Source organism: Vanessa atalanta, chromosome 3 (genome assembly GCF_905147765.1).
Source record: "Vanessa atalanta chromosome 3, ilVanAtal1.2, whole genome shotgun sequence".
NCBI classification, from domain to species: Eukaryota; Metazoa; Arthropoda; class Insecta; order Lepidoptera; family Nymphalidae; genus Vanessa; species Vanessa atalanta.
The window spans coordinates 13067847-13081045 of record NC_061873.1 but is presented as its reverse complement, the minus strand read 5'-3'; the positions used below and the strand labels follow the sequence as shown (position 1 = coordinate 13081045).

At 30.3% G+C, this 13199-nt stretch overlaps 4 protein-coding genes across 5 annotated transcripts in view; 1 reads left to right on the top strand and 3 right to left on the bottom strand.

Annotated features, from left to right (window-relative positions):
• The window catches only part of LOC125077419 (nuclear factor of activated T-cells 5), an 82096-nt gene extending 81105 nt beyond the window's left edge, over window positions 1-991 (bottom strand). For both annotated transcript variants that reach the window (XM_047689370.1, XM_047689372.1), the window contains exon 1: window positions 537-991. In XM_047689370.1, the coding sequence (XP_047545326.1) occupies window positions 537-615 (79 nt within the window). In that variant the 5' untranslated portion in view covers window positions 616-991. The remainder of the gene's footprint in view (window positions 1-536) is intronic.
• Window positions 992-1849: 858 nt separating this feature from the next.
• LOC125076929 lies at window positions 1850-3853 on the bottom strand. The gene is made up of 3 exons (XM_047688667.1): window positions 3659-3853; window positions 3384-3509; window positions 1850-3048 (listed from the first exon to the last, which is right to left on the bottom strand). The coding sequence occupies exons 1-3, from the start codon at window positions 3795-3797 to the stop codon at window positions 1850-1852; spliced, it is 1464 nt and encodes a 487-aa protein (XP_047544623.1). The 5' UTR covers window positions 3798-3853.
• A 693-nt stretch (window positions 3854-4546) lies between these two features.
• LOC125077423 (Fanconi anemia group D2 protein) lies at window positions 4547-8785 on the bottom strand. The gene has a single exon (XM_047689377.1). The coding sequence runs from the start codon at window positions 8603-8605 to the stop codon at window positions 4550-4552; it is 4056 nt and encodes a 1351-aa protein (XP_047545333.1). The 5' UTR covers window positions 8606-8785; the 3' UTR covers window positions 4547-4549.
• Window positions 8786-9481: 696 nt separating this feature from the next.
• Window positions 9482-13197, top strand: LOC125077425 (chromobox protein homolog 5-like). Its single transcript, XM_047689378.1, has 5 exons — window positions 9482-9698; window positions 10185-10304; window positions 11585-11780; window positions 12598-12704; window positions 12823-13197. The coding sequence occupies exons 1-5, from the start codon at window positions 9603-9605 to the stop codon at window positions 12877-12879; spliced, it is 576 nt and encodes a 191-aa protein (XP_047545334.1). The 5' UTR covers window positions 9482-9602; the 3' UTR covers window positions 12880-13197.
• The last annotated feature ends 2 nt before the right edge of the window (window positions 13198-13199 follow it).

The window sequence follows — 13199 nt, the reverse complement described above, 5'->3', positions numbered from 1 at the left end:
TTTTACGATATACCAAGAGCTATAGGTACCTACTCGTTATATTAATACAAATACTTGCATAATGCGTCTTCAAAGCGGTGAATAATAATATACTTAGAAGTGATATAACAAGCAACGATTCAAACTTCTCAACTCTATGCTATTTACATTAAATGCAACGTTTTAAAACAGCTTAACATTATAATGAATATTCAATGAGCAATAAATGTGATATGTAATTTAATTTTCATTAATTGTAAGAAAAGATCATATACTTACAATATTAAATAAGTATTTTATTAATAAAATTAAGTTACGAGTTTATAGATGTTCTTAAGTGATAACGAAAATAAACATCCAAGATATTTAATAATTTTATCTAACACTATAATAATATTTAAAATATGTCTAGGGGAGAGTGTTATATTATAAAAAAACAGCTGAACTGATTTCAATGCGGTTTTTGTCGTTCAGCTACTCAGTTAACAAGGTCGTGTTTAGATATTTTTTTTATAACTACGTTATATCGATAATTATTATATTTATATCAGCCTTACCTCTCGCCACATTCCCTTGACTGATCGGTGCCCCGTTGACTTTGATGCGCCTCCCATCGGCAGTACATTTTAAAAGCATAGTTCGGACATTCACTCACGTGGTCCCCATTCAAGATTGGTTCTTAGCAACAGTTGTCTGATGTTTGTAAAATTATAAACACGCATTTACTACATAATCTTTGGCGCCAACCGATTGGTTCTCTCTCGTGACGTCAAAGTCAAATTGAAACCACTCAAATCAACACAAAAACTTGTTATCTTAGAGTCTTTTAGTAATTTAATTCTTTACAACAGCTTTTACGCAGTCCACTTAACTATCACTAATCACTTAAACTTATTTTTGTTGTATATTTTTACTGAAATTGACGATATTAAAAGAAAATATGTGTTTCCGAGTACGATTCACGTGTTACCTCAGCGCAAGATACTGCTTAGTACGTAGTACGAACTGTATCTACTATCGTAATCAGTCCGTCAACATACTGAAGCTGCTACAAATTGCGAATGACACTTGTTTTGACAAGAAAAGTCAACAGAGAATAAAACAAGAGTGAAGTGAGCTATCACTAGGATTGTTAATTCTTTAATTTATTAATAATTCCGCATGATATTTTAACACTTACTATATTTTAGTGTTCAAAACTCATATTACTCTGAATATGTGGATATTTATCCAAATCGATAAACTTATTTTAGTAAGTTTAACTAATTCTTTCAAAACCGTAATGTTGGTTAACTTGTAAACAGTAAATGTTGCTACTGGTTTTGTATTTCGTAACTTCGTCTTGATTTAATTATTTTTAATCCAATTTAACGATTGGCTTGAAGTTGTGAAATTTATTTAAACAAGCGCGTTTATGATAAACAATTATGAGATAGAATACTATTTATGACTAAAACTGATGTACGGCTGAATGACAGGTAATAAATAGAGTCTGGCAAATGAAAGATGAGAATGAGAAAGTGCGGCAAATTCAAAAAATTCAGAGTGTGGTATCCCTGAGTTGTAATGCGAATACCAGTCTTGATACTTTTAATTTATTTTAAATTTTAAAACAAGTTTATCAATTTGCCTCTATATTGTACAATTCAAACTAATATTCGTCCGGTTGATTTAAATAAATAAATAATGTGAACCTGGCCAATTCATGAGTTAAAAAGTGAAGCCCCAAATATTGACGCCTATTACATAAAATATTATCTAAATCGATTCCCATATCAAATTTCATGCCAACCCATTCATTAGTTTTCATGTTAAATAATTATTAGTAAATTCAATTATTAATAAATAAAAAACAAAATATTATTATTATTTATTCAGAGTAATCAAAATCAGACTCTAAAAATTCATATAACGATTCTTCTGAGCTACTTGTATCATTATCACTGCCAACATTTATTATGAATTCTGTTAATGTGACATTATTGTCTCTTTCTCTATACTTATCCTCTACATTAATGACATGGTTAGTCATTGTTTTCCAATCTGAGGCAGTTATGTTCGCGAATGTCTCCTTAATAAGTTCTTCTGTGTCTGCTGCAGATAAGCCAATATTTTTCTTTGCGATTAGTCGTTTCGCTGAACTCCATATCAACTCTATTGGATTCAGGTCGCAATGATACGGAGGAAGTCTTAATACTTCATGGCCATTCTGCTGGAGAAGGTCATCTGCCACATATATAGGGTCTGGTTTATGCTTCTCTACTACACACATCAATTCCTCTTTTGAGAAAAATTCTTCATACTCTATATTATTTTCATCAAGCCACTTTTGAATATCGGCTTTGCGGTTTGTCATTGTCGGGGTCTTATTTTTCTGCACAGTGTGGTAACTGGCATTGTCCATGATTATTACACTGGGCTTGTGCAAATTCGGAATAAGCTTCTCGGTCAACCATTTGTTAAAATTTTGACTATTCATATCATGGTGATAGTCAGCACTCTTAGATTTGGTGCTAAAAAGCAATAACGCATTAGGTACAAACCCATTTTCGTGCCCAGCATGCACAATAATGTACCTCTTTCCTGAAGATATGTTTTCCACAACACCACTCGTAGATGGACCTTGCCACGATTTCTTGGGTTTATAGTTTTTATGAATGTAAGTCTCATCAAGGTATACAATTTGCTTACCCTCTGCCCTTTTTGTAGCAATTGTTCGGAGAAACTTGTGCCTCCATGCAGCAATATCATAACGCTCAATTAACAATGAGCGTTCATTTTTGTTGTTTTTGAATTGAAATCCATTTGAAAGCAATATATGTCGCAGTGTTTCACGACAGCCACAAAAACCAATGGATTCTTGTAAGTCTGTCAAGAGACTCCTTAATGTTGGAACTTCTTTTTTTACGGTATAAAATTCATTGATTTTGTTTCGTATAGCATGAATGTCAAAGCTATCCAAGTTTGAAACAGTTTTCTTGTGAGGGCGTTTTTTTCCTGGAGTATTCCATACACCTTCATTGACTAACCCCTCATGTTTGATTCTATTAAGTGTTGACACACTTACCTCTACAAAAAATAAAGAAAATATAAGTTTACAGGTATTTTGTACATAATTACGCCCCAAGAATATAATTACTTCACACATAATACAGATGTGGTATGTAACCACATATATTACCTTCATTATTTATTTATATACTCAACAATATGAATTCTATTCTATTCTAGTATGTTAATGTTCTATTTCAATCTTCAAATTTTCACTTTGATATGTTTACAGTGACTAATAAATTTTCATATTGTTGGGCATGAACAATGAACATGTCTGTCTTAAAATATGGCAATTGATTTAGAGTTTGAGTCTTATCAAATTTCAAATACATCTGTAAATATGTACGTACCAGTGTAAGAAGCAATTTCTGCCATGTATTGGTTTACGGTCAATAAAATTTCTTTATTCTCCAACTCACATAACTTTTTTAAAGTGTTTTTGACAATATCGACTCCCGTGACATCCCCGAGTCCTTCTGTTAAAAAGCAAATAACAATATTATCTTAACCTGACATAAGTACCTACATACACGCGTAGTTTTATTATGCTCGTATTAAATAGTGAGTAACGACGAGTAAATTTATTGGATAAACATAAGTATCAAAATTGATAATTCGTACTAACCTAAAAACGACGATATCGCATGTAAATACTCTTGTTTCTTCTTGAAAGCAATGTTTCTCTCCTCTTGTTTTTCTTTGTATTTACATATCATAGTATGCAACAACTTCCGAACATTACTTTTGATAGTTTTCTTCATCATAAACCCTCAAAAACGTAGTAATTGCGGAAAGTGAACAATGTAATCAAAACGAATCAATGGCGGAACAATGACGTTTGACAATTCAGCTGGTGTTGTCATATAAAAAGCTCCACAAAAAACTCATTCTCATCTTTCATTTGCCAGACTCTATGTATATTATGTCTGTTAAATCGTTAAAATTATCTCTTTATTTCTGTTTAATGTATGCTCATAAGTACATACTAGCTGGCCGTTCCCATTCCATATAATACAGTTAAATTATTACATAGTCAAAATTGTAACTGCAGTGTATACTGCTTAATTTCAATTTTAGTTAATTTTATAATTAGATTTATACCTCTACAGGTAATTTATAAAATGATGATTCCATTAGTAATATCGAAATGTTAATATTACCAAATTCGAGTATTATTATTTTTTTAAAGTTATTGTAGGCACAATCAAAATAAAGTTTTTCGATAATAACAGCCTGTAAACATCCTAATCCTATCTCATAATCCTAAGGGGAGTTCATTTAAGGAGATTTCCATGTTCTTCGCAATGATTTCAATCGCTGAGCACGAGATGAATTATTAAATGCAAATTAAGGAAAACAATATATAAATTATATGTATTCTATAGAATCTTTGACATTAATTAAAAATAGAAATGCTAGATTTTATGAATAAAATAAAATCTTTGATCAAAGACATTTAATTTGAACTTTTAATACCATAACAATATTATTTTTATATGTAAATAAAAAAAAAAACTTAAACAATGTCACTAAGACTTCTTGAATCAGGATTAAGCATTTCATCATCTGTAGCATCACTATCATCATCCTCTGGTAGTTGTTCATCGCAATCATCCCCTGATCCATCATTTTCTTCATTTTCCTGGGTGGAAATAATTTCTCCATGAATATTCTTATTTTTAAGATTTCCCATCCAAAATGCTTCAGAACAGTTATTTGCAGCCAACATAGCTTTAACTTTATATAAAAGAGTTTCCAGCAGTTGCCTTACATATGGCACCTTATTAATCAATGCAGTATCTTTTTTCAATCTAGAATGGCAACACAATGACTGCAGGAATCTTGTGATTTGTTGTAAAGTTTTCAATAATTCGAGTATTTCCTGTGTTTTATTTTTGAATTCTAACTCCATTATAGGTATTCCATGGGAAATAAATAGCTTTATAATTGGAAGAGTTTTCTTAAAAAAGGCAGCTAAATTGTTTCTGCTGTCAAGTGTTTTAGCAATTTCTAACTTACACTTCAAAATTAATCCCACACTTTTCCATATATCTAAATGTTCACAATTAGTCAACCTTTTATTTAACTGCGTTTTGGTTGCTAGAAAAAGTGCACCACCTAAATTTCTATATATTATGGGAAAGTTGGCCTTATTAACACTTTGAAATGAATTTAATGTACTGTTACGTGTTTTTGCCATCTCCTGCACATCATTGACTAATAAAAGTGTTATATTTTTCAATTCTAAAATTTGATTATTTGTAAAATAGACTCTAGCAAAATTATCAACACACTGATTAAGAAATAGTCCCTTTTCAGCAACACCGTCAGGTGTTTTCCACTGATTAGAAAGGAATTTCTTTGCCAGCTCTTTAATGATTTGCGTTATCATAGGACTTGAAGAATATTCCTGAATTGCTTTGAAGTTCTCAAACAATGATACAGCTGTGGTAAGCTGAATGCAGTATTTCTCATGTCTCTGTAAATATTTAGCAACAGATAATACTAAATCTTGAACATAAGTTGAGCTTTCTCCATCTAAGCTGTGTGCAATAGTACGTAATGAAGTTTTCAACAAACTTTTATGTTGGCTTTTAAAACCAATCCATTTAAAATATGTTGTACAAATGTTTAATATGTGCTCAAGGCCATATAGATAGCCTAGCATATCACTATCATATAAAAGATCTTTATCATCTTGTTCAAGGTCAATAAAATAATTTTCATCTAAATGTGTTGTAATGAACTTCATGTGATCCACAAGTTTTGGCAGCATTTCATTAACAAGCTGGGCACATTCTTCCGCTTTTTTATGATTATAAGCTTCTGTGTCATCTTTTTTGGTAAGAAATGTGTTTCTTTTAATTTTCGAAAGTAATATGTTTTCTAAATGAGCGTTTATGTATTTTAATAGAAATATAAAAACATCCATTGTTAATTTCTTTTCAGCGTTCTTACCATCAGTCAATTCACATTTCAGAAGATTCAGTAATGTCAAGTTCAATGATCTAAATGGTATGCTTTGGACTTGCTTAGTGGTTTTGCTTTTTACAGCACTATTATTTCGTACACTTGCTTGACTTTTTAAGGTCTCTGTAAGAACTGAAACATCTTGTGTTTTTTTTTGTATTTTTGATTTAGTATTTTGCACTTTCATATTTTTTTTCTCATAAGCATGAATCTTACTATTATTTAGATTGAAAGTAGATATTGGTGGCTTATATACTAAATTACTTTGCAACAGAATTTCATCTATTGTTTTTTCTAGCTTTTGTATATTCAATACTCTGTTTAAAATCTTTGGTTTCAAAGCTGGATCATTTTGAGAAGCAAATGCATTCAACAATTCTCGAAACCAATTAACACAATGTACTTGACAATCTAAAACATGTGTGATTGCTGTATTACTCATATTCTCAATTAAATCAATATCAAAAATCGGCATAATAACAGGACATCCCAACAATGCGTCTATACTTGATAAATTTCCATCATGCTTTTTTGTATGTAGAGCTTGGACGAGTTGAAAAAGTGGAGACAAAATTAAAATGTTGACATCTTGTCTTGTATTTAGTGTCAATCCACCAATGTTAATGGCTATAACATTATCCATTTCACTATCTGTATTGAGACAATATTGCATGCTCAATTTCAAGTCCTCAAATGTATCACATTCCAAGCCATCAATGATAAAATTCTGTTGTAAATCATTAGTCACAGCTTCAGTAATCCAATTGAGAAAATGTGAATTAATATAATCTACTGATTGCACTATTTTATACAATTCATCATAAAAAAATGCTATCATGTCAGGAAACTGTCTTGTACTGCGACTGATTAATTCTATAATCTGTGCTGCCTCTCGGAGATCACCCTCTGGTAGATGGTTAATGGTTCCATAACTAACATCTTCAACAGATTCTATAGAAACTTCTTCATCGGTTGAAGCCATTAGGTATTTTACAGCATGTACACCAGCCAGAATACCTTGGATCTTCACTACTGGGTTTGAACTTCCTAATTCTTTTCTGACAATCATATGTATGTCATCCCTAATGACTGAATTTTCATAACTATATGCAAGACCACAGACTAAATTCATAACAGCTCGTATTTCTGATAAAGTCATATCATCCATTCTATCGAGTAGAGTCAACATTTGAACACTTTGAGGTTTTAACAATGACATATCTTTAACTGCAACATTATTTAGTATTGTTAGTATGTTCATAACACATTGTTTACTATCTAATCCTAGTTGCAATAGTTCTGCCACAACACTTTGGCAGCAATCCTCAAGCTTAGAAAACATTAAAGTATAAATATGTGAAGCAAATTGTTGAACTTTAACATCACCTCTACATTTCAAAAGAGAATTTGTTAAACTTATAAGTGTTTTTAAATAATCTCTTAATATTGGTTTAAACATTGCAAAAGCATCATCTAACAATTCTTCATTTAAAATATTTAATTTAACTTGTTTTTTAATCACACTTTCTACCTGCTTTTGCTTTTCTTCAGTTGTAGAATACAAAATTAGAATTATTATAAAATCAATTGGTTTATGGTCAGCGCTGAGTTGACAATTTGTAATAACTTTCAACCAAGCATTTGCAATAACTTTTGATGATACAACAGAAGTCCTTATGGCAGAAACTGTTAAAATCTGACTAGAAGCAATATCTTGTGGTTTTGCAATTGACGTTGGCCAACCAAGTGCATTCCTAAGACCAAGCACAGCTTCATAATATGCACTGTCAACAGTTCGTCCAGGCATTAGAAGGAATTTAACAAAATTCGGAAAATGATTACATTTAGGTAATGCCATTAAAATATTTAACGTTTTCTTTTGTAATTGTTGGTATTGCTCATCAGATAAACATAGATAAGATAGACAATCTAAAATAGCAGGTACAAGGTCATGATCCTCACTCAATATCCGACTCATCTCTGTTGCTATGTTCTCATGTGCCTGATCACCTATTATATCAGGAATAGCAGTTATAATTTCTAAGCGAACCATTTTTTCTGAAGTTACATCTAAGAGATTTATGAGATTTATAGCAATCTTATCACTGTCAACTACATTATCAAGACTAGAAAAACATTTTAATATAGCTTGTATCCATGGTCCACATTTAGAATCAGCAGCTAAATCAATGGCTTTTTCAAAAATGTAATCTATCAATTTGTTTTGTAGAACAGGAATATTTAATAAGATTTTAATTAGACTGTCATTCAAATAGGATTCACTAGAACCTTCGCCGGCTACTCGAACAATGTTTGGATATAAATAGTGTTTTAAATAAGTTTGCTCATCACATCTTTGTTTTAGGTTTTCGAAGAATTCGGACACGTTCCGCGGATAATCTTTATGCTTTTGCAAAGATTTTCTTAAATTTCGAGTAATTAAAATTGTTTCATGTGATGTCATACACTTTTCTGGCGGTGAATGTAATTGTAAGCCACTTTCGTCTAAAGTAGTTTCAAAGTAATCATTATTGTTTATACTTTTAACTCTCTTGCTGGAGCTTTCATCAACTTCTCGCTGAGGTGTCCTTTTTATCTTCATTTTAAGTATCGATTGCAATATCGAGGCAATAAGATAATTATGGAGTATCTACGTAAATAAACACCAACTTTCTATAATACATATTTTTCGTCTCGTAACTAATTGTAATAATTATCCGTTTATAAATTATAATATATTCAATTAAATACAGTTCTAAACATATATTTAATCTTTTTGTGGTGTAATTATTACAAATATGTTTATTTTGTCAAACTTATTCTATAGTTTGAATATTTTTTGACATATATATTTTTTAAATTGAACTACACAGTTACACACACACCACACAGAAGCAACGTATTATTTTTAAGTACTCTATGGTATATAAATTGTATAATTAATCAATATGTATTTTTTTATAATAGTTTACATTTAATTATCACATCTTTATCTAAACATAAATTTATGCAAAACTTAAATTTAATAAATTATATTAAACAATTATAAACGTTAATATTTTTTAGTATTAATGCTGATAAGTGTCTGATCTAAAATAAAAGCATCTATCTAAACTGTATTTTAATTTATAATTTTACAAAAACCCACTTCTCGCCTTAGTGATCAGCGAGATTAGTGAAAACTATGCCTCTTCCAGCTATTTACAGCCTGTCTTATTTTCTCACCTTAACCAAATTGTACCTCTCAACTTTATTTCAGAAATTTTGTATCTGTTTGAATCAATAACTTTTATTGCCTGTTATATAAATTTTGTAGGAGAACAATTTGGAAATCAATTTTACATACAAAATAATATTTCTGTTCAAAATACGTACATAAATAATAATATATATTTTTAAATAACTTTATTTAGTGGTTTATTTATATCTGGTAACATTTATTGTCTGCCAGTTCCAGTTGCCACTTGCCATACTGGCATATTTACAAGCTATAGTCTGCGCGCCATTTTGGGAATTTTGTGGCTTATATTAGCGGTTACATTAGACTTTGATTTCTTATTTATTTAGCGTAGCATTTTATTTACTTTATTTACAAAAACATGGGTAAAGACAAAAAGACAGAAACCAGCGACGGTTCCAGTGAAGAAGAGTACGTTGTTGAAAAGGTTTTAAATAAGAGAACCGTGAAGGGAAAGGTTGGTTATAAATTATTACTTGTTCAATTATTATAAAGTTAATATTCCTATGTAGATTATTATTTCAAGCTTCTGAGGTTAGCGAATTTTTACGACATTTACACATGTATTTTTACCTTTTTGTCAAACAAGTAGTTTTATTCAGGTTCAGCTTAAAGTAATAAATTAAGTAAAACCGTCGTACTATATGATTAGACATAACTGCCAAGTAGAATTTAAACTAAATAAACATATATTCACGGAAAAAAAAAATTTAATATTCAAAATATTGAAATTATTTATTAATTTAAACTATGTATGTCTACGAAATTAAAATTTCATAGCGCCAATAATTTCTGAACTAAATAACTAATCTTAATCTTCAAGTAAGTAATTAATAGCAATCTGTAGCACTTAGGTTATAAGTTAACTATATCTATATAAAATATAAGTAACATATTAATGCAATGTTAGGATGTCTGGCTAAAAAATATGTATCTCATATAGGTACAGTATCTTCTAAAATGGAAAGGTTATAAAGAAGAGGAAAGTACTTGGGAACCAGAAGAAAATCTGGACTGCGAGGAATTGATTAAAACATTTGAAGACAGCAGGAAGGAAAAAGAGGTTAGGTTTGAAGTTTGTATTAAGAACTATTCTACAAAAGCTTCAATTTAAATTTTATTTCCACCGATATATTTGACTCATTTTAGACAATATTTGAATACTAATTCAGCTATTTTTTTTTTTATTTAAGTTTTATTAAATTGCCACTAGGTAACTCATAGAAATAATTAAGGCTTTAAATCTTTGCTAAGCGTGACATTTGTGTCAATATTTGATTAAATATTTCTAACTGAATATGTATTGTGTTACATTTTTTCTATTGTAGTAAGTCAGTTGTTTTTGGTTGTTGAGTTTGACTTATGGGTCCATTACAGGCACATTCCATTAAACATATTTGAATTAGAAAAAGCAGGAGCCCTTCTGTGATGACTGTTACGAAAGTTGAAAGGATACAACATTAGTATATTTTTGTCTTTAATGGAATGTGTTTGGAACTAGTCATTTAATATGTATTAAAATATCACAATTTTGTAAGAGAGGTTGGTGGTAAGTCACACTTAGCTGACTTTTAATTCTACTATCTTGCAATGGTTATTTATTTAACAAACCTATTTGTTAGTTTGATTGATTAGCCTCATTGCATTACTGTGTTCTTTACCGATAAATTGTTTTTCTTAAGTGTATGCTATGGTTATGTGATATATATTCTGCAAATATCAGATGGATAATTACGATACTTTATTGCAGTAAGTTATAATAGCATATAGTTTTATTCCTATAATGTGATTGAAATTTTATTTTCTCCATAGAAAACAATTGATTTCACATTTATTCTGTGTATGTGTGTGTGTGTGTGTGTGGGTCGATACCTAATTGAAGATGTCATAGCTTAAAACATTAGCCATTTTGTGGTTTAATTCATTATTAAATTTTATTTGTTCTTTGTAGCTGACAATGTTATTTTCATTGAAAGAATGATAAAGGAAATATACATATTCCTTTCAATCTTATTAAAAAAAGGTTTTTGTCTGGTAACAATTTGGCTGCAATTAACAGGCCTGATGAATATGGGGTTATATAGAAAAGTTATTTGTGGTTGCCAGTAAAAGCTGTGGTGCTTTCTGTCTATAAAATTATAGAAAACTGCTGTGTAGATCAAATGTCTTGTGTAGTAATTTCAAAGGATTTTTAACAGCATTAAATGATTATTATTTACATTAATAGGAAATTTAATATTTTTTTTTCATTTCATTAAACAGCTCTAACATCTAAAAACTTATCTAAGATAAGATTGAGCAAAATTAAAGAGACTTCAAAATTATAAACAAAAAATATTTTAGGCAAAAGTGAAAAAAACTGAAGAGCGCACCAAAAAACGGAGGCGTGAATCTAGTGATGATACAAGTACAACAGGCCGCAAGGGACGAGGGACCAGTGTGTCTTCTCTGGAGGAACACAAAGACTCAAAGAAGGAAAAGAAAGATGACAAGGCAAAATCGGGTTTCGAGAAGGGTCTTAAAGCAGAAAAAATAATAGGTATGTACTGTTACTTTGAAGAATTGTATATATGCAATATACATAAATAAAATTATAGTGACTACAATACCAATTTTCAATAAATAAATTCAGTAGTTAGTATTCCATACAATATTATAAAAACTAGTCATCATCCTCCTGCCCTTATCCCAATTTTACTTGGGGGTCGGCGCAGCATGTCTTTTTCTTCCATACTTCTGTCGGACGTCATCTCACAAGTAACATTCGTTCTAACCAATTCGTCTTTCACACAAACCATCCATCGTCTCTTGGGTCGTCCCCTACCTCTATATCCATCCACATCCATTCTCAAAACCTTTCTCACAACATGGTCCTCATTCCAAAAACATTATAAAAACTAGACTAACAAATAATAATAATAATTATTCATTTATTTTTATGCAGAATATGCATTGAATAACTTTATATCATATTTTATAATAAATAATGGAATAGTAATGATGAGGAAGCACAACCTACATTGAAAGCAATCCAATACCAATTTACACAACTCTGTTGTAAAAACAGAAAATTCTTTATTCATGTGATCTCACACTATTGAATAAAGATGATGACTATTAAGAACTGTACATGTTATTTATCCATGATTTATCATCCTACTTCATGTCCTTGTATTCCTCACTGGATAATGTATGTAACACTGTAATATTTAATAATAATAATATAACCGTATGCATACAGAATGTATTTCTTATATACAGTATGTGTATACAACTAAAACATCTTTATGGCAGTTATAAATCGAGCTGTACACTACTATAGATATTGCTTATTTATTTGTAACTTATATTTACAGGAGCATCGGACGCTACAGGAGAGTTGATGTTTTTAATAAAATGGGCAGATTCAGATGAAGCTGAACTAGTACCGGCTAAAGTTGCTAATGTTAAGTGCCCCCAACAGGTAAATGATTTTTGAAATGTATAAATAAATAGATTATTGCTTGTTTTTAACTTCCTTCTTCAATGCTGCACTGCAACTGAGACATGCATTGTAGATAATTAATAATGTTTTGTTTTAGGTAATTGCATTCTACGAAGAGAGGTTGACATGGCACACTCCAGCCGAGTCGGAGTGATAGTGCCTTTTGGCGAGAGACTAAAATTGTGATAAAACAGTGTCTGTGGTGATTTTATAAGAGAGTGGAGGTCTTTCCCTTCATGTTATGTGTTACGTTGTTACATGGGACACAATACTTCCTCAGGAATTTCTCAGAAGATCTATTACTTGATTCCATTAAAATATCTAGTCGGAATGTTCAAGAATAGACATGTCAGCTTAGTTTTTATATAATGTAACAAACTGTATATTAGCTGAACATATAAAAATATTTCATTTGATGAAATTCCATAACATCTGTTATATTCTATATTAATAATAAATACGAACTACTTGAAG